This window comes from Oncorhynchus nerka, linkage group LG28 (genome assembly GCF_034236695.1).
Source record: "Oncorhynchus nerka isolate Pitt River linkage group LG28, Oner_Uvic_2.0, whole genome shotgun sequence".
Lineage (NCBI taxonomy): Eukaryota > Metazoa > Chordata > Actinopteri > Salmoniformes > Salmonidae > Oncorhynchus > Oncorhynchus nerka.
Window position 1 is genome coordinate 11,765,252 of NC_088423.1, and position 21,951 is coordinate 11,787,202.

General features: G+C 50.9%; 1 protein-coding gene across 1 annotated transcript in view; it reads left to right on the top strand.

Annotated features, from left to right (window-relative positions):
* LOC115119629 (protein tweety homolog 2-like) overlaps positions 1–21,951 on the top strand; it is a 159,242-nt gene that overhangs the window by 77,005 nt on the left and 60,286 nt on the right. The window contains exons 5-6 of the mRNA XM_065012629.1: positions 16,140–16,360; positions 21,437–21,532. Of these exons, the coding sequence (XP_064868701.1) occupies positions 16,140–16,360; positions 21,437–21,532 (317 nt within the window). The remainder of the gene's footprint in view (positions 1–16,139; positions 16,361–21,436; positions 21,533–21,951) is intronic.

Consider the following 21,951-nt stretch of genomic DNA (forward strand, 5'->3'; position numbering starts at 1 on the left):
ACTGTCTGGTGTAGCAGTAGGCCTCATGGTACTGTCCTGATCGGTGTAGCAGTAGGCCTCATGGTACTGTCCTGATCATTGTAGCAGTAGGCCTCATGGTACTGTCCTGATCAGTCTACCTCATTGTACTGTCCTGATCGGTGTAGCAGTAGGCCTCATGGTACTGTCCTGATCGGTGTAGCAGTAGGCCTCATGGTACTGTCCTGATCGGTGTAGCAGTAGGTCTCATGGTACTGTCCTGATCATGGTACTGTCCTGATCAGTAGGCCTCATGGTACTGATCAGTCTACAGTAGGCCTCATGGTACTGTCCTGATCGGTGTAGCAGTAGGCCTCATGGTACTGTCCTGATCGGTGTAGCAGTAGGCCTCATGGTACTGTCCTGATCGGTGTAGCAGTAGGCCTCATGGTACTGTCCTGATCGGTGTAGCAGTAGGCCTCATGGTACTGTCCTGATCGGTGTAGCAGTAGGCCTCATGGTGGTACTAGGCCTCATGGTACTGTCCTGATCGGTGTAGCAGTAGGCCTCATGGTACTGTCCTGATCGGTGTAGAAGTAGGCCTCATGGTACTGTCGTGATCGGTGTAGCAGTAGGCCTCATGGTACTGTCGTGATCGGTGTAGCAGTAGCCCTCATGGTACTGTCCTGATCGGTCTACAGTAGGCCTCATGTACTGTGACTGTCCTGACTGTCTGGTGTAGCAGTAGGCCTCATGGTACTGTCCTGATCGGTGTAGCAGTAGGCCTCATGGTACTGTCCTGATCGGTGTAGCAGTAGGCCTCATGGTACTGTCCTGATCGGTGTAGCAGTAGGCCTCATGGTACTGTCCTGATCGGTGTAGCAGCCTCATGGTACCTGATGGTACAGTGCCTCCTGATCAGTCTACAGTAGGTCTCATTGTACTGTCCTGATCGTTGTAGCAGTAGGCCTCATGGTACTGTGCTGATCATTGTAGCAGTAGGCCTCATGGTACTGTCCTGATCAGTCTACAGTAGGTCTCATTGTACTGTCCTGATCGTTGTAGCAGTAGGCCTCATGGTACTGTGCTGATCGGTGTAGCAGTAGGCCTCATGGTACTGTCCTGATCGGTGTAGCAGTAGGCCTCATGGTACTGTCCTGATCGGTGTAGCAGTAGGCCTCATGGTACTGTCCTGATCGGTGTAGCAGTAGGCCTCATGGTACTGTCCTGATCGGTGTAGCAGTAGGCCTCATGGTACTGTGTAGCTGATGGTACTGGTGTAGCAGTAGGCCTCATGGTACTGTCCTGATCGGTGTAGCAGTAGGCCTCATGGTACTGTCCTGATCGGTGTAGCAGTAGGCCTCATGGTACTGTCCTAGGCCTCATGGTACTGTCCTGTGTAGCAGTAGGCCTCATGGTACTGTCCTGATCGGTGTAGCAGTAGGCCTCATGGTACTGTCTCTGATCTGGTGTAGCAGTAGGCCTCATGGTACTGTCCTGATCGGTGTAGCAGTAGGCCTCATGGTACTGTCCTGATCAGTGTAGCAGTAGGCCTCATGGTACTGTCCTGATCGGTCTGATCGGTGTAGCAGTAGGCCTCATGGTACTGTCCTGATCGGTGTAGCAGTAGGCCTCATGGTACTGTCCTGATCGGTGTAGCAGTAGGCCTCATGGTACTGTCCTGATCGGTGTAGCAGTAGGCCTCATGGTACTGTCTGATCATGGTAGTAGGCCTCTGTACTGTCCTGATCGGTGTAGCAGTAGGCCTCATGGTACTGTCCTGATCGGTGTAGCAGTAGGCCTCATGGTACTGTCCTGATCGGTGTAGCAGTAGGCCTCATGGTACTGTCCTGATCGGTGTAGCAGTATGGGCCTCATGGTACTGTCCTGATCGGTGTAGCAGTAGGCCTCATGGTACTGTCCTGATCGGTGTAGCAGTAGGCCTCATGGTACTGTCCTGATCGGTGTAGCAGTAGGCCTCATGGTACTGTCCTGATCGGTGTAGCAGTAGGCCTCATGGTACTGTCCTGATCATGGGTGTAGCAGTAGGCCTCATGGTACTGTCCTGATCGGTGTAGCAGTAGGCCTCATGGTACTGTCCTGATCGGTGTAGCAGTAGGCCTCATGGTACTGTCCTGATCGGTGTAGCAGTAGGCCCTCATGGTACTGTCCTGATCCAGTAGGCCTCATGGTACTGTCCTGATCGGTGTAGCAGTAGGCCTCATGGTACTGTCCTGATCGGTGTAGCAGTAGGCCTCATGGTACTGTCCTGATCGGTGTAGCAGTAGGCCTCATGGTACTGTGTAGCAGTAGGCCTCATGGTACTGTCCTGTGTAGCAGTAGGCCTCATGGTACTGTCCTGAGGCCTCATTGTACTGTCCTGATCGGTGTAGCAGTAGGCCTCATGGTACTGTCCTGATCGGTGTAGCAGTAGGCCTCATGGTACTGTCCTGATCGGTGTAGCAGTAGGCCTCATGGTACTGTCCTGATCAGTCTACAGTAGGCCTCATGGTACTGTCCTGATCATTGTAGCAGTAGGCCTCATGGTACTGTCCTGATCGGTGTAGCAGTAGGCCTCATGGTACTGTCCTGATCGGTGTAGCAGTAGGCCTCATGGTACTGTCCTGATCATTGTAGCAGTAGGCCTCATGGTACTGTCTGATCGGTGGTAGGCCTCTGTACTGTCCTGATCGGTGTAGCAGTAGGCCTCATGGTACTGTCCTGATCATGGTGTAGCAGTAGGCCTCATGGTACTGTCCTGATCGGTGTAGGCAGCAGTAGGCCTCATGGTACTGTCCTGATCATGGTAGGCCTCATGGTACTGTCCTGATCGGTAGGCCTAGCAGTAGGCCTCATGGTACTGTCCTGATCGGTGTAGCAGTAGGCCTCATGGTACTGTCCTGATCGGTGTAGCAGTAGGCCTCATGGTACTGTCCTGATCGGTGTAGCAGTAGGCCTCATGGTACTGTCCTGATCGGTGTAGCAGTAGGCCTCATGGTACTGTCCTGATCGGTGTAGCAGTAGGCCTCATGGTACTGTCCTGATCGGTGTAGCAGTAGGCCTCATGGTACTGTCCTGATCGGTGTAGCAGTAGGCCTCTCTGATGGTGTAGCAGTAGGCCTCTGTACCTGATCGGTGTAGCAGTAGGCCTCATGGTACTGTCCTGATCGGTGTAGCAGTAGGCCTCATGGTACTGTCCTGATCGGTCTAGCAGTAGGCCTCATGGTACTGTCTGATGGTGTAGCAGTAGGCCTCATGGTACTGTCTGATTGTAGCAGTAGGCCTCATGGTACTGTCCTGATCAGTCTACAGTAGGTCTCATTGTACTGTCCTGATCGTTGTAGCAGTAGGCCTCATGGTACTGTGCTGATCGGTGTAGCAGTAGGCCTCATGGTACTGTCCTGATCGGTGTAGCAGTAGGCCTCATGGTACTGTCCTGATCGGTGTAGCAGTAGGCCTCATGGTACTGTCCTGATCGGTGTAGCAGTAGGCCTCATGGTACTGTCCTGATCGGTGTAGCAGTAGGCCTCATGGTACTGTCCTGATCGGTGTAGCAGTAGGCCTCATGGTACTGTCCTAGGATGGTACTGTCCTGTGTAGCAGTAGGCCTCATGGTACTGTCCTGATCGGTGTAGCAGTAGGCCTCATGGTACTGTCCTGATCGGTGTGTAGCCTCAGTAGGCCTCATGGTACTGTCCTGATCGGTGTAGCAGTAGGCCTCATGGTACTGTCCTGATCGGTGTAGCAGTAGGCCTCATGGTACTGTCCTGATCGGTGTAGCAGTAGGCCTACTGGTACGGTGTAGCAGTAGGCCTCATGGTACTGTCCTGATCGGTGTAGCAGTAGGCCTCATGGTACTGTCCTGATCCTCAGTAGGCCTCATGGTACTGTCCTGATCGGTGTAGCAGTAGGCCTCATGGTACTGTCCTGATGGTCTGGATCGGTGTAGCAGTAGGCCTCATGGTACTGTCCTGATCAGTGTAGCAGTAGGCCTCATGGTACTGTCCTGATCGGTGTAGCAGTAGGCCTCATGGTACTGTCTGATCATTGTAGCAGTAGGCCTCATGGTACTGTCCTACAGTAGGCCTCATTGTACTGTCCTGATAGCAGTAGGCCTCATGGTACTGTCCTGATCGGTGTAGCAGTAGGCCTCATGGTACTGTCCTGGTACTGTCTCTGTACTGTCTGATCGGTGTAGCAGTAGGCCTCATGGTACTGTCCTGATCGGTGTAGCAGTAGGCCTCATGGTACTGTCCTGATCGGTGTAGCAGTAGGCCTCATGGTACTGTCCTGATCGGTGTAGCAGTAGGCCTCATGGTACTGTCCTGATCGGTGTAGCAGTAGGCCTCATGGTACTGTCCTGATCGGTGTAGCAGTAGGCCTCATGGTACTGTCCTGATCGGTGTAGCAGTAGCAGTAGGCCTCATAGGCCTCATTGTACTGTCCTGATCATTGTAGCAGTAGGCCTCATGGTACTGTCCTCATGGTACTGTCCTGATCGGTGTAGCAGTAGGCCTCATGGTACTGTCCTGATCGGTGTAGCAGTAGGCCTCATGGTACTGTCCTGATCGGTGTAGCAGTAGGCCTCATGGTACCTGACGGTGTAGCAGTAGGCCTCATGGTACTGTCCTGATCGGTGTAGCAGTAGGCCTCATGGTACTGTCTGATCGGTGTAGCAGTAGGCCTCATGGTACTGTCCTGATCGGTGTAGCAGTAGGCCTCTCATTGTACTGTCCTGATCGGGTGTAGCAGTAGGCCTCATGGTACTGTCCTGATCGGTGTAGCAGTAGCCTCATGGTACTGTCCTGGTCCTCAGTAGGTCTCATTGTACTGTCCTGATCGTTGTAGCAGTAGGCCTCATGGTACTGTGCTGTGTAGCAGTAGGCCTCATGGTACTGTCCTGATCGGTGTAGCAGTAGGCCTCATTGTACTGGCCTCATGGGCAGTAGGCCTCATGGTACTGTCCTGATCAGTGTAGCAGTAGGCCTCATGGTACTGTCTTGATCGGTGTAGCAGTAGGCCTCATGGTACTGTCCTGATCATTGTAGCAGTAGGCCTCATGGTACTGTCCTGATCAGTCTACAGTAGGCCTCATGGTACTGTCCTGATCGGTGTACAGTAGGCCTCATGGTACTGTCCTGATCGGTGTAGCAGTAGGCCTCATGGTACTGTCCTGATCGGTGTAGCAGTAGGCCTCATGGTACTGTCCTGATCTAGCAGTAGGCCTCATGGTACTGTCCTGAGCAGTAGGCCTCATGGTACTGTCCTGATCGGTGTAGCAGTAGGCCTCATGGTACTGTCCTGATCGTCTACAGTAGGCCTCATGGTACTGTGTAGCAGTAGGCCTCATGGTACTGTCCTGATCGGTGTAGCAGTAGGCCTCATGGTACTGTCCTGATCGGTGTAGCAGTAGGCCTCATGGTACTGTCCTGATCGGTGTAGCAGTAGGCCTCATGGTACTGTCCTGATCGGTGTAGCAGTAGGCCTCATGGTACTGTCCTGATCGGTGTAGCAGTAGGCCTCATGGTACTGTCCTGATCGGTGTAGCAGTAGGCCTCATCGTACTGTCCTGATCGATGTAGAAGTAGGCCTCATGGTACTGTCCTGATCGGTGTAGCAGTAGGTGTACTGTCCTGAGTAGGCCTCATGGTACTGTCCTGATCGGTGTAGCAGTAGGCCTCATGGTACTGTCCTGATCGGTGTAGCAGTAGGCCTCATGGTACTGTCCTGATCGGTGTAGCAGTAGGCCTCATGGTACTGTCCTGATCAGTAGGCCTCATGGTACTAGCAGTAGGCCTCATGGTACTGTCCTGATCTGGTGTAGCAGTAGGCCTCATGGTACTGTCCTGATCGGTGTAGCAGTAGGCCTCATGGTACTGTCTCTGATCTGGTGTAGCAGTAGGCCTCATGGTACTGTCCTGATCGGTGTAGCAGTAGGCCTCATGGTACTGTCCTGATCGGTGTAGCAGTAGGCCTCATGGTACTGTCCTGATCAGTCTAGCAGTAGGCCTCATGGTACTGTCCTGATCATTGGTGTAGGCCTCAGTAGGCCTCATGGTACTGTCCTGATCGGTGTAGCAGTAGGCCTCATGGTACTGTCCTGTCCTGCCTCATGGTACTGTCATGGTACTGTCCTGATCGGTGTAGCAGTAGGCCTCATGGTACTGTCCTGATCGGTGTAGCAGTAGGCCTCATGGTACTGTCCTGATCGGTGTAGCAGTAGGCCTCATGGTACTGTCCTGATCGGTGTAGCAGTAGGCCTCATGGTACTGTCCTGATCGGTGTAGCAGTAGGCCTCATGGTACTGTCCTGATCGGTGTAGCAGTAGGCCTCATGGTACTGTCCTGATCGGTGTAGCAGTAGGCCTCATGGTACTGTCCTGATCGGTGTAGCAGTAGGCCTCATGGTACTGTCCTGATCGGTGTAGCAGTAGGCCTCATGGTACTGTCCTGATCGGTGTAGCAGTAGGCCTCATGGTACTGATGTCCTGGCCTCATGGTACTGTCCTAGCAGTAGGCCTCATGGTACTGTCCTGATCGGTGTAGCAGTAGGCCTCATGGTACTGTCCTGATCGGTGTAGCAGTAGGCCTCATGGTACTGTCCTGATCGGTGTAGCAGGCCTAGGCCTCATGGTACTGTACCTGATCGGGGTGTAGCAGTAGGCCTCATGGTACTGTCCTGATCGGTGTAGCAGTAGGCCTCATGGTACTGTAGCAGTAGGCCTGATCTGTCCTGGTGTAGCAGTAGGCCTCATGGTACTGTCCTAGCAGATCATGGGTGTAGCAGTAGGCCTCATGGTACTGTCCTGATCGGTGTAGCAGTAGGCCTCATGGTACTGTCCTGATCGGTGTAGCAGTAGGCCTCATGGTACTGTCCTGATCGGTGTAGCAGTAGGCCTCATGGTACTGTCCTGATCGGTGTAGCAGTAGGCCTCATGGTACTGTCCTGATCGGTGTAGCAGTAGGCCATGGTACTGTACTGATCGGTGTCCAGTAGGCCTCATGGTACTGTGTAGTGTAGCAGTAGGCCTCATGGTACTGTCCTGATCGGTGTAGCAGTAGGCCTCATGGTACTGTCCTGATCGGTGTAGCAGTAGGCCTCATGGTACTGTCCTGATCGGTGTAGCAGTAGGCCTCATTGTACTGTCCTGATCAGTGATCTAGCAGTAGGCCTCAGTACTAGGCCTCATGGTACTGTCCTGATCATTGTAGCAGTAGGCCTCATGGTACTGTCCTGATCAGTCTACAGTAGGCCTCATTGTACTGTCCTGATCGTTGTAGCAGTAGGCCTCATGGTACTGTGCTGATCGGTGTAGCAGTAGGCCTCATGGTACTGTCCTGATCGGTGTAGCAGTAGGCCTCATGGTACTGTCCTGATCGGTGTAGCAGTAGGCCTCATGGTACTGTCCTGATCGTAGGTGTACTGTCCTGATCGGCAGTAGGCCTCATGGTACTGTCCTGATCGGTGTAGCAGTAGGCCTCATGGTACTGTCCTGATCGGTGTAGCAGTAGGCCTCATGGTACTGTCCTGATCGGTGTAGCAGTAGGCAGTAGGCCTCATGGTACTGTCCTGATCGGTGTAGCAGTAGGCCTCATGGTACTGTCCTGATCGGTGTAGCAGTAGGCCTCATGGTACTGTCCTGATCGGTGTAGCAGTAGGCCTCATGGTACTGTCCTGATCGGTGTAGCAGTAGGCCTCATGGTACTGTCCTGATCGGTGTAGCAGTAGGCCTCATGGTACTGTCCTGATCGGTGTAGCAGTAGGCCTCATGGTACTGTCCTGATCGGTGTAGCAGTAGGCCTCATGGTACTGTCCTGATCGGTGTAGCAGTAGGCCTCATGGTACTGTCCTGATCGGTGTAGCAGTAGGCCTCATGGTACTGTCCTGATCGGTGTAGCAGTAGGCCTCATGGTACTGTCCTGATCGGTGTAGCAGTAGGCCTCATGGTACTGTCCTGATCGGTGTAGCAGTAGGCCTCATGGTACTGTCTAGCAGTAGGCCTCATGGTACTGTCCTGATAGTGTAGCAGTAGGCCTCATGGTACTGTCCTGATCGGTGTACTGTAGGCCTGATCTGTCCCTGTAGCAGTAGGCCTCATGGTACTGTCCTGATCGGTGTAGCAGTAGGCCTCATGGTACTGTCCTGATCGGTGTAGCAGTAGGCCTCATGGTACTGTCCTGATCGGTGTAGCAGTAGGCCTCATGGTACTGTCCTGATCGGTGTAGCAGTAGGCCTCATGGTACTGTCCTGATCGGTGTAGCAGTAGGCCTCATGGTACTGTCCTGATCGGTGTAGCAGTAGGCCTCATGGTACTGTCCTGATCGGTGTAGCAGTAGGCCTCATGGTACTGTCCTGATCGGTGTAGTAGGCCTCATGGTAGGCCTCATGGTACTGTCCTGATCGGTGTAGCAGTAGGCCTCATGGTACTGATCGGTGTAGCAGTAGGCCTCATGGTACTGTCTGGTGTAGCAGTAGGCCTCATGGTACTGTCCTGATCGGTGTAGCAGTAGGCCTCATGGTACTGTCCTGATCGGTGTAGCAGTAGGCCTCATGGTACTGTCCTGATCGGTGTAGCAGTAGGCCTCATGGTACTGTCCTGATCGGTGTAGCAGTAGGCCTCATGGTACTGTCCTGATCAGTCTACAGTAGGCCTCATGGTACTGTCCTGATCATTGTAGCAGTAGGCCTCAGTAGGCCTCATGGTACTGTCCTGATCAGTGTAGCAGTAGGCCTCATGGTACTGTCCTGATCGGTGTAGCAGTAGGCCTCATGGTACTGTCTGATCTGTAGGCCTCATGGTACTGTCCTGAGCAGTAGGCCTCATGGTACTGTCCTGATCGGTGTAGCAGTAGGCCTCATGGTACTGTCCTGATCGGTGTAGCAGTAGGCCTCATGGTACTGTCCTGATCGGTGTAGCAGTAGGCCTCATGGTACTGTCCTGATCGGTGTAGCAGTAGGCCTCATGGTACTGTCCTGATCGGTGTAGCAGTAGGCCTCATGGTACTGTCCTGATCGGTGTAGCAGTAGGCCTCATGGTACTGTCCTGATCAGTCTACAGTAGGCCTCATGGTACTGTCCTGATCGGTGTAGCAGTAGGCCTCATGGTACTGTCCTGATCGGTGTAGCAGTAGGCCTCATGGTACTGTCCTGATCGGTGTAGCAGTAGGCCTCATGGTACTGTCCTGATCGGTGTAGCAGTAGGCCTCATGGTACTGTCCTGATCGGTGTAGCAGTAGGCCTCATGGTACTGTCCTGATCGGTGTAGCAGTAGGCCTCATGGTACTGTCCTGATCGGTGTAGCAGTAGGCCTCATGGTACTGTCCTGATCGGTGTAGCAGTAGGCCTCATGGTACTGTCCTGATCAGTCTACAGTAGGTCTCATTGTACTGTCCTGATCGTTGTAGCAGTAGGCCTCATGGTACTGTCCTGATCGGTGTAGCAGTAGGCCTCATGGTACTGTCCTGATCGGTGTAGCAGTAGGCCTCATGGTACTGTCCTGATCGGTGTAGCAGTAGGCCTCATGGTACTGTGCTGATCAGTAGGCCTCATGGTACTGTCCTGATTGGTAGCAGTAGGCCTCAGTACTGCCTCATGGTACTGTCCTGATCGGTGTAGCAGTAGGCCTCATGGTACTGTCCTGATCGGTGTAGCAGTAGGCCTCATGGTACTGTCCTGATCGGTGTAGCAGTAGGCCTCATGGTACTGTCCTGATCGGTGTAGCAGTAGGCCTCATGGTACTGTCCTGATCGGTGTAGCAGTAGGCCTCATGGTACTGTCCTGATCGGTGTAGCAGTAGGCCTCATGGTACTGTCCTGATCGGTGTAGCAGTAGGCCTCATGGTACTGTCCTGATCGGTGTAGCAGTAGGCCTCATGGTACTGTCCTGATCGGTGTAGCAGTAGGCCTCTTGGTACTGTCTTGATCGGTGTAGCAGTAGGCCTCATGGTACTGTCTTGATCGGTGTAGGAGTAGGCCTCATGGTACTGTCCTGATCAGTCTACAGTAGGCCTCATGGTACTGTCCTGATCATTGTAGCAGTAGGCCTCATGGTACTGTCCTGATCAGTCTACAGTAGGCCTCATTGTACTGTCCTGATCGGTGTAGCAGTAGGCCTCATGGTACTGTCCTGATCGGTGTAGCAGTAGGCCTCATGGTACTGTCCTGATCGGTGTAGCAGTAGGCCTCATGGTACTGTCCTGATCAGTCTACAGTAGGCCTCATGGTACTGTCCTGATCGGTGTAGCAGTAGGCCTCATGGTACTGTCCTGATCGGTGTAGCAGTAGGCCTCATGGTACTGTCCTGATCGGTGTAGCAGTAGGCCTCATGGTACTGTCCTGATCGGTGTAGCAGTAGGCCTCATGGTACTGTCCTGATCGTGTAGCAGTAGGCCTCATGGTACTGTCCTGATCGGTGGTAGCAGTAGGCCTCATGGTACTGTCTGATCGGTGTAGCAGTAGGCCTCATGGTACTGTCCTGATCGGTGTAGCAGTAGGCCTCATGGTACTGATCCTGAGGCCTCATGGTACTGTCCTGAGTAGCAGTAGGCCTCATGGTACTGTCCTGATCGGTGTAGCAGTAGGCCTCATGGTACTGTCCTGATCGGTGTAGCAGTAGGCCTCATGGTACTGTCCTGATCGGTGTAGCAGTAGGCCTCATGGTACTGTCCTGATCGGTGTAGCAGTAGGCCTCATGGTACTGTCCTAGGCCTCATGGACTGTCCTTGATCGGTGTAGCAGTAGGCCTCATGTACTGTACTGTCAGTAGGATGGTACTGTCCTGATCGGTGTAGCAGTAGGCCTCATGGTACTGTCCTGATCGGTGTAGCAGTAGGCCTCATGGTACTGTCCTGATCGGTGTAGCAGTAGGCCTCATGGTACTGTCCTGATCAGTAGGCCTAGCAGTAGGCCTCATGGTACTGTCCTGATCGGTGTAGCAGTAGGCCTCATGGTACTGTCCTGATCGGTGTAGCAGTAGGCCTCATGGTACTGTCCTGATCAGTGTAGCAGTAGGCCTCATGGTACTGTCCTGATCGGTGTAGCAGTAGGCCTCATGGTACTGTCCTGATCGGTGTAGCAGTAGGCCTCATGGTACTGTCCTGATCAGTCTACAGTAGGCCTCATGGTACTGTCCTGATCGGTGTAGCAGTAGGCCTCATGGTACTGTCCTGATCGGTGTAGCAGTAGGCCTCATGGTACTGTCCTGATCAGTGTAGCAGTAGGCCTCATGGTACTGTCCTGATCGGTGTAGCAGTAGGCCTCATGGTACTGTCTTGATCGGTATAGGAGTAGGCCTCATGGTACTGTCCTGATCGGTGTAGCAGTAGGCCTCATGGTACTGTCCTGATCAGTGTAGCAGTAGGCCTCATGGTACTGTCCTGATCGGTGTAGCAGTAGGCCTCATGGTACTGTCCTGATCGGTGTAGCAGTAGGCCTCATGGTACTGTCCTGATCGGTGTAGCAGTAGGCCTCATGGTACTGTCCTGATCGGTGTAGCAGTAGGCCTCATGGTACTGTCCTGAGGCCTCATGGTGTAGCAGTAGGCCTCATGGTACTGTCCTGATCGGTGTAGCAGTAGGCCTCATGGTACTGTCCTGATCAGTAGGCCTGTGGTACAGTAGGCCTCATGGTACTGTCCTGATCGGTGTAGCAGTAGGCCTCATGGTACTGGTACTGTACTGTCCTGATCGGTGTAGCAGTAGGCCTCATGGTACTGTCCTGATCGGTGTAGCAGTAGGCCTCATGGTACTGTCCTGATCGGTGTAGCAGTAGGCCTCATGTAGCAGTAGGCCTCATGGTACTGTCCTGATCGGTGTAGCAGTAGGCCTCATGGTACTGTCCTGATCGGTGTAGCAGTAGGCCTCATGGTACTGTCCTGATCGGTGTAGCAGTAGGCCTCATGGTACTGTCCTGATCGGTGTAGCAGTAGGCCTCATGGTACTGTCCTGCCTCATGGTACTGTCCTGATCGGTGTAGCAGTAGGCCTCATGGTACTGTCCTGATCGGTGTAGCAGTAGCCCTCATGGTACTGTCCTGATCAGTCTACAGTAGGTCTCATTGTACTGTCCTGATCGTTGTAGCAGTAGGCCTCATGGTACTGTGCTGATCATTGTAGCAGTAGGCCTCATGGTACTGTCCTGATCAGTCTACAGTAGGTCTCATTGTACTGTCCTGATCGTTGTAGCAGTAGGCCTCATGGTACTGTGCTGATCATTGTAGCAGTAGGCCTCATGGTACTGTCCTGATCAGTCTACAGTAGGTCTCATTGTACTGTCCTGATCGTTGTAGCAGTAGGCCTCATGGTACTGTGCTGATCGGTGTAGCAGTAGGCCTCATGGTACTGTCCTGATCGGTGTAGCAGTAGGCCTCATGGTACTGTCCTGATCGGTGTAGCAGTAGGCCTCATGGTACTGTCCTGATAGCAGTAGGCCTCATGGTACTGTCCTGAGGCCTCATGGTACTGTCCTAGCAGTAGGCCTCATGGTACTGTCCTGATCGGTGTAGCAGTAGGCCTCATGGTACTGTCCTGATCGGTGTAGCAGTAGGCCTCATGGTACTGTCCTGATCAGTCTACAGTAGGCCTCATGGTACTGTCCTGATCATTGTAGCAGTAGGCCTCATGGTACTGTCCTGATCGGTGTAGCAGTAGGCCTCATGGTACTGTCCTGATCGGTGTAGCAGTAGGCCTCATGGTACTGTCCTGATCGGTGTAGCAGTAGGCCTCATGGTACTGTCCTGATCGGTGTAGCAGTAGGCCTCATGGTACTGTCCTGATCTAGCAGTAGGCCTCATGGTACTGTCCTGAGCAGTAGGCCTCATGGTACTGTCCTGATCGGTGTAGCAGTAGGCCTCATGGTACTGTCCTGATAGCAGTAGGCCTCATGGTACTGTCCTGATCGGTGTAGCAGTAGGCCTCATGGTACTGTCCTGATCGGTCTAGCAGTAGGCCTCATGGTACTGTCCTCATGGTACTGTCTGATCGGTGTAGCTGCCTCATGGTATCCTGATCGGTGTAGCAGTAGGCCTCATGGTACTGTCCTGATCAGTCTACATGGTAGCCTCATGGTACTGTCTCATTGTAGCAGTGTCATGGTACTGTCCTGATCAGCAGTAGGCCTCATGGTACTGTCCTGATCGGTGTAGCAGTAGGCCTCATGGTACTGTCCTGATCGGTGTAGCAGTAGGCCTCATGGTACTGTCCTGATCGGTGTAGCAGTAGGCCTCATGGTACTGTCCTGATCGGTGTAGCAGTAGGCCTCATGGTACTGTCCTGATCGGTGTAGCAGTAGGCCTCATGGTACTGTCCTGATCGGTGTAGCAGTAGGCCTCATGGTACTGTCCTGATCGGTGTAGCAGTAGGCCTCATGGTACTGTCCTGATCGGTGTAGCAGTAGGCCTCATGGTACTGTCTTGATCGGTGTAGCAGTAGGCCTCATGGTACTGTCCTGGTACTGTCCTGTCTAGCAGTAGGCCTCATGGTACTGTCCTGATCGGTGTAGCAGTAGGCCTCATGGTACTGTCCTGATCAGTCTACAGTAGGCCTCATGGTACTGTCCTGATCAGTGCCTCAGCAGTAGGCCTCATGGTACTGTCCTGATCGGTGTAGCAGTAGGCCTCATTGTACTGTCCTGATCGTCTGTAGCAGTAGGCCTCATGGTACTGTCCTGATCGGTGTAGCAGTAGGCCTCATGGTACTGTCCTGATCAGTCTACAGTAGGCCTCATGGTACTGTCCTGATCGGTGTAGCAGTAGGCCTCATGGTACTGTCCTGATCGGTGTAGCAGTAGGCCTCATGGTACTGTCCTGATCGGTGTAGCAGTAGGCCTCATGGTACTGTCCTGATCGGTGTAGCAGTAGGCCTCATGGTACTGTCCTGATCGGTGTAGCAGTAGGCCTCATGGTACTGTCCTGATCGGTGTAGCAGTAGGCCTCTTGGTACTGTCTTGATCGGTGTAGCAGTAGGCCTCATGGTAATATCTTGATCGGTGTAGGAGTAGGCCTCATGGTACTGTCCTGATCGGTGTAGCAGTAGGCCTCGTGGTACTGTCCTGATCGGTGTAGCAGTAGGCCTTATGGTACTGTCCTGATCGGTGTACAGTAGGCCTCATGGTACTGTCCTGATCGGTGTAGCAGTAGGCCTCATGGTACTGTCCTGATCGGTGTAGCAGTAGGCCTCATGGTACTGTCCTGATCGGTGTAGCAGTAGGCCTCATGGTACTGTCCTGATCGGTCTACAGTAGGCCTCATGGTACTGTCCTGATCGGTGTAGCAGTAGGCCTCATGGTACTGTCCTGATCAGTGTAGCAGTAGGCCTCATGGTACTGTCTCTCGTGCTCTCACTTACTTTCTCTCACTTTCTTTCTCTCACTTTCTTTCTCACTTTCTTTCTCTCTTTCTTTATCTCTTTCTTTCTCTCACTTTCTTTCTTTCTTTCACTTTCTTTTCCTTCTTTCACTTTCTTTTCCTTCTTTCTTTCTTTCTTTCTTTCTTTCTTTCTTTCTTTCTTTCTTTCCTTTCTATCTTTCCATCCTTTTTCCTTCTCTTACTTTCTTTCCTTCTTTTACTCTCACACTCTATTTATTTCTGTCTCTCTCCCTTTGTCTCTCCCTCATTCTTAATTCCCTTAATTTCTTAATTCCTCTCATTCTTTCTTTCTACCCCCCATAGCCAAAGGCAGTAGTGAGTGAGGACTCCACACACAGTGAATACCAAACTACCTCATTACGTCCACCCAGCAGCCCCCCAGAACTAAACCACAGCGCTGTCCCCTCCTCCACAAACACAAGCAATATGAGTTGTCGGTACTCCCACTGAATGCCAAGTACCTAGAGCTGAATGGAAGCATTTATTGCCCTTTTTAATTATCAAATACCAGGATGTTGCTGTCTCTGAAAAACCTTTCCCAGTCAACAACCCTGGAAGCATGTTGTAATTAACTGGGGAGTGAAGTGGTAGTGTAATCATGCTCCACATTTGGGCTGTGTCCCAACTGGCACCAGATGTGTGCTACTTTTACATAAATAGTCAGAAATAGTGGTCTATATAGGAAATAGGGTGCCATTTTTGGATGCAGTCTTCGTACCCCTTTAATCTTATGTGTGTTTGGTCAATTTGGTGTAAATAAATGTGTTACAGAAAATTGGGAGTAGCAGGAAGTTTATAATTCTCTTGGTTGTTTGTGTGTGTTTCAAGGAGGGTTCTGCCCTGGTTGCTACACCTCATTTGCAGCAGTATGATTACGCAGTTTAAGTATGTAGTAAACTGTGTGATGTCTATTTCACATTAGCCTAGAATTAGCTGGGAAATATTGTTTTACAAACCACCATGGTGACCCCAAAGTAACAGAATAAAGTTATCCCTATAGAACCAACATCTCCAGAATATGCTGTGCAGGTGACGTCCTACATCATACTTCCGGGTCCTGTCCCCAAATCTTTTCAATGGGCTCGACGATTATATCATAACATGAAAACGCCATTATTTTAAGATACTTTTACAGCATTTTAAGATTTTCTTTGCGCTGAAGACCATTGTGCAATGTTTTTGCCCATGGAAGGCGATTCAAAAAGCCTATAAAAGTTACAAACATACAAGGCTACTTCCTGGAAAATGCTGTGTCACTTACATAGTGTATTAAACCTCTAGAACTCTTTCATTGTCAAGCCTGCCCTGTAATATTCACATAAATCCCCTATGGGCCCTGGTCAAAGTTAGTGCACTAAATAGAGAATAGGGTGTCATTTGGGACAGAACTTAACTCTTGCTAATCATATGTAAATGAACTGAGTATTCTGTGTGTACTGACACCTCTCTTCCTCCTCTTCTCTTCTCCTCTCCCTCTTTCCTCTCCCTCTCTTCCTCCTCTCCCCCTTTCCTCTGCCTCTCTTCCTCCTCTCCCCTTCTTCTCCTCTCCCCCTTTTCTCCCCCTCTCTTCCACCTCTCCCCTTTCCACTGCCTCTCTTCCCCCTCTTCTCCTCTTCCCCTTTCCTCTCCTCTCTTCCTCCTCCCCCTCTTCCTCCTCTCACCCCTCTCTTCCTCCTCTCCCCCTCTTCTCTTCCTCCTCTCCCCCTCTTCTCTTCTCCTCTCCCCTCTTCTCTTCTCCTCCCCCTTTCCTCTCCCCCTCTTCTCCTATCCCCTTCTCCTCACCCCCTTTCCTCCTCTCCATCTCTCCTCCTCCTCCTCCAGGTGACGGGCACCATGGGTAGCATGGAGAGTGGTCTGAAGCAGCACCTGGCGAGGCTGGATGAGATCTTCGCTACGCGGGGAGACTACGTACAGACCCTACGCTTCATGCAGCAGATGGCTGACAACGTCATCAAACAGTTGTTGGGCCTGCCTGACTGGGACATGACTAAAGTAGACCTGGCCGCTATCGCAGACCAGACCACATACATAGAGTACTACAGGTATAGATAACCAGACCAGACCACATACATAGAGTACTACAGGTATAGATAACCAGACCACATACATAGAGTACTACATGTATAGATAGATAGACCACATATAGACCAGGGCCTGGTTTCCCAAAAGCATCTGAAGGCTAAGTTCATCATTAGAACCTTTGCAGGAGCATCATTAAATCTCCTAGATGTTTCCCAAAGCCATCGCTACTACAGTTACACTTGAAAATGGTTGTTATTTAACGCCTCAGGCCCACTCGTAGAACAGCTAAGTCTGACGTTAAATGCTTTTTTGCCCTCCGGTATGACTTTATAGACCGAAGATCTCCACTAAACACAAATGTGACTAGAAATCTATTTGCAATTTTTACAAACAAGCTAATGATAAAAATATACTTTCATTGAAAACTGAGATGACTGCATAAACAGCCTACAGTATAGCCTAGATAAGTCTATATCATTCAATAATATTGAAATCTATTTCATTTTCATTCAATTGTAAGCGGCTGTCGGTAATTTTTGCCCCAATATATTTAATGATGTGTAACAACACGTGCACAGTGTGAGGGCAGTGTGTGTGTGAGAGAGGTACAGTAAGATACAGTGAGATACACTACATGTCCAAAAGTATGTGGACACCTGCTCGTCTAACATCTCATTCCAATATCATGGGCATTAATATTGAGTTGGTCCCCCCTTTGCTGCTATCATGGCCTCTACTCTCCTGGGAAGGCTTTCCAATAGATGTTGGAACATTGTTGCAGGGACTTGCTTCCATTCAGCCACAAGCATTAGTGAGGTCGGGCATGGATGTTGGGTAATTAGGCCTGGCTCACAGTCAGTGTTCCTATTCGTCCCAAAGGTGTTCGATGGAGTTGAGGTCAGGGCTCTGTGTAGGCCAGTCAAGTTCTTCCTCGCTACTGTTATTTTTCAAGGTCTTTTTACTGTTGTTTTTATTTCCTTATTTACCTAATGTTCACCTAATACCTTTTTTGCGCAATTGGTTTTAGCCAGTAGGAATGGTCTGCAGCTGTTGTATTCGGCACACGTGACAAATAAACTTTGATTTGATGATTCATCACTCCAGAGAATGCGTTTCCACTGCTCCAGAGTTCAATGGCGGGGAGCTTTACACCACACCAGCCGATACTTGGCATTGCACATGGTGATCTATAGGCTGCTCGGCCATGGAAACCCATTTAATGAAGCTCCTGGTGAACAGTTCTTGTGCTGACGTTGCTTCCACAGGCAGTTTGGAACTCGGAAGTGAGTGTTACAGACGATTTTTATGCCCTTCAGCACTCTGTGGTCCCGTTCTGTTAGGTTGTGGGGCCTACCACTTCACAGCTGAGCCTTTGTTGTTCCTAGACATTTCCACTTCACAATATCATCACTTGACCAAGGCAGCTCTAGCAGGGCAGACATTTAAGGACTTGTTGGAAAGGTGGCATCCTATGACGGTGCCATGTTGAAAGTCACTGAGCTCTTCAGTAAGGCCATTCTACTGTCAATTAAGATGGCATGGCTGTGTGCTTGATTTTATACACCTGTCAGCAATGGGTGTGGCTGAAATAGCCAAATTCACTGATTTGAAAGGGTGTCCAAATACTTTTGTATATGTAGTGTATTTATCCAGTGTTCCTCGTGTTCAGATTGTTTTTACAACATTTACACAACATTATTATAACCTTACTGAGTTCAGATGAAAACATAGTTCAGCGGAGAGCCTCCACATTCAGCGAGTTGTTATACATGTATCCAATTCCCTGTGATGGTGTCCAGCCTGTGATGGTGTTCAGCTTGACTTTAATTTGGCTGAGAGACACACAGTAGTAGTGGTCACAGGAGGCACCAGGCACGTGGTCCTACAGCCCCCTACTGAACATGTACTGTACTATCCTCTGGCTGCCCAGAGATTAGAGGGGGGTTAGAGGAGAGAGGGGGGGTGTAGAGGAGAGAGAGGGGGGGTAGAGGAAGAGAGAGGGGGGTAGAGGAGAGAGAGAGGGTGGGTAGAGGAGAGAGAGGGGGGGGTAGAGGAGAGAGAGGGGGGGTAGAGGAGAGAGGGGGATAGAGGGGAGAGAGAGGGGAGAGAGAGGGGGGTAGAGGGAGAGAGGGGGGGTAGAGGGGAGAGGGGGGGTAGAGAGAGAGAGGAGGGGGTAGAGGAGAGAGGGGGGTAGAGGAGAGAGAGGGGGTAGAGGAAGAGAGAGGGGGGTAGAGAGAGAGAGAGAGGGGGTAGAGGAGAGAGAGGGGGGGTAGAGGGAGGGGGGGGGTAGAGGAGAGAGGGGGATAGAGGGGAGAGAGAGGGAGAGAGAGGGGGGTAGAGGGGAGAGGGGGTAGAGGAGAGAGGAGGGGGTAGAGGAGAGAGAGGGGGTAGAGGAGAGAGGAGGGGGTAGAGGAGAGAGGGGGGGTAGAGGAGAGATGGGGGGGGATAGAGATGGGGGGTAGAGGAGAGGGGGTAGAGGAGAGAGAGAGAGAGAGGGCGGTAGAGGAGAGAGAGGGGTGGGTAGAGAGAGAGAGGGGGGTAGAGGAGAGAGAGAGAGAGAGGTCGGTAGAGGAGAGAGAGGGGTGGGTAGAGGAGAGAGAGGGGGTAGAGGGGAGAGAGAGGGGGGTAGAGGAGAGAGAGGGGGTAGAGGAGAGAGAGAGGGGGTAGAGGAGAGAGGGGGAGAGGAGAGGGGGTAGAGGAGAGAGAGAGGGGGGTAGAGGAGAGAGGGGGGTAGAGGAGAGAGAGGGGGTAGAGGAGAGAGCGTAATATGAGACAGAGAGATGGATAGAATAGAGAGAGAGGGGGGAGCGAGAGGTGGACGGACAGACGGACATAGTCATAGCTTTCATAGCATTACATATTCATGCATATGGATTTGAGCTCATCCATTAGTAAACCATCTGGACTGGATTTGTGCCCCAGCCAGAGACCATTGACCACAGCTACTGCATAGCACTGCTTCTGTTTTGACTGGAGCAGATGGCATCAGGAGAGGGCACGGAACACACACACACACTGACTGAGGCTACATCTTCTTCTCACACACACATGCATACACCTACACACAGATTTACATCGTCAGCAAAAAGTAAAGATAACAAGCACACACACAGCCTACACCATGTCTATTCATACACTGACACAGACGCACACACACAGCCTACATCATGTCTATTCATACACTGACACAGACGCACACACACAGCCTACATCATGTCTATTCATACACTGACACAGACGCACACACACAGCCTACATCATGTCTATTCATACACTGACACAGACGCACACACACAGCCTACATCATGTCTATTCATACACTGACACAGACACACAGCCTACATCATGTCTATTCATACACTCACACAGACGCACACACACAGCCTACATCATGTCTATTCATACACTGACACAGACGCACACACACAGCCTACATCATGTCTATTCATACACTGACACAGACGCACACACACAGCCTACATCATGTCTATTCATACACTGACACAGACGCACACACACAGCCTACATCATGTCTATTCATACACTGACACAGACGCACACACACAGCCTACATCATTTACACTTACACACACAGCCTACATCATGTCTATTCATACACTGACACAGAAGCACACATTTACATTTAAGTCATTTAGCAGACGCTCTTATCCAGAGCGACTTACAAATTGGTGCATTCACCTTATGACATCCAGTGGAACAGCCACTTTACAATAGTGCATCTAAATCTTTTAAGGGGGGGGGTGAGAAGGATTACTTTATCCTATCCTAGGTATTCCTTAAAGAGGTGGGGTTTCAGGTGTCTCCGGAAGGTGGTGATTGACTCCGCTGTCCTGGCGTCGTGAGGGAGTTTGTTCCACCATTGGGGGGCCAGAGCAGCGAACAGTTTTGACTGGGCTGAGCGGGAACTGTACTTCCTCAGTGGTAGGGAGGCGAGCAGGCCACGGTATGCATCCTATTGGGGTAAAGTGTCAGCCAGTTGTGTGTAAGCTAGGGACATGGGCAAGCCAGCGGACTCTCATTTGGGTTGAAATGTGGTTGGCTGCTCCCGCTGCACATTACTGTAACAATAGAAATACTGTGATGGTTGGTCCGGCCATATTGAGTGAACCCATAGGAGTAAATCAAGGAAGAAAAGAGAACTGTGACTGACTGTCTGTCAGGACTGTGTCCTCTAGGATCCTGCTGTAACTCATTCTAGATCTGTTACACTGACTGTCTGTCTCTGTCTGTCTGTCATTTCCTCTGTGTCCTCTAGGATCCTGCTGTAACTCATTCTAGATCTGTTACACTGACTGTCTGTCTCTGTCTGTCTGTCATTTCCTGAGGAGTCCTCTAGGATCCTGCTGTAACTCATTCTAGATCTGTTACACTGACTGTCTGTCTCTGTCTGTCTGTCATTCCCTCTGTGTCCTCTAGGATCCTGCTGTAACTCATTCTAGATCTGTTACACTGACTGTCTGTCTCTGTCTGTCTGTCATTTCCTGAGGAGTCCTCTAGGATCCTGCTGTAACACATTCTAGATCTGTTACACTGACTGTCTGTCTCTGTCTGTCTGTCATTTCCTCTGTGTCCTCTAGGATCCTGCTGTAACTCATTCTAGATCTGTTACACTGACTGTCTGTCTCTGTCTGTCTGTCATTTCCTCTGTGTCCTCTAGATCCTGCTGTAACTCATTCTAGATCTGTAACTCATTCTAGATCTGTTACACTGACTGTCTGTCTCTGTCTGTCTGTCATTTCCTCTGTGTCCTCTAGGATCCTGCTGTAACTCATTCTAGATCTGTTACACTGACTGTCTGTCTCTGTCTGTCTGTCATTTCCTGAGGAGTCCTCTAGGATCCTGCTGTAACACATTCTAGATCTGTTACACTGACTGTCTGTCTCTGTCTGTCTGTCATTTCCTCTGTGTCCTCTAGGATCCTGCTGTAACTCATTCTAGATCTGTTACACTGACTGTCTGTCTCTGTCTGTCTGTCATTTCCTCTGTGTCCTCTAGGATCCTGCTGTAACTCATTCTAGATCTGTTACACTGACTGTCTGTCTCTGTCTGTCTGTCATTTCCTCTGTGTCCTCTAGGTGGCTCACCTACCTGCTGCTACTGATTCTAGATCTGGTGATCTGTCTGGCGGCTTGCCTGGGCCTAGCCAAACAGTCTCGCTGGCTGCTGACAACGTGAGTAGCCTACCGTTACTGTTATGTCCCTGTTACTGTTCTGTTACTGTCCCTGTTACTGTTCTGTCCCTACTACTGTTCTGTTACTGTTCTGTCCCTGTTACTGTTCTGTCCCTGCTACTGTTCTGTTACTGTTCTGTCCCTGTTACTGTTCTGTCCTTGTTACTGTTCTGTTACTGTTCTGTCCCTTTTACTGTTCTGTTACTGTTCTGTCCCTGCTACTGTTCTGTCCCTGTTACTGTTCTGTCCTTGTTACTGTTCTGTTACTGTTCTGTCCCTGTTACTGTTCTGTCCCTGTTCTGTCCCTGTTACTGTTCTGTCCTTGTTACTGTTCTGTTACTGTTCTGTCCCTGTTACTGTTCTGTTACTGTTCTGTCCCTGCTACTGTTCTGTTACTGTTCTGTCCCTGTTACTGTTCT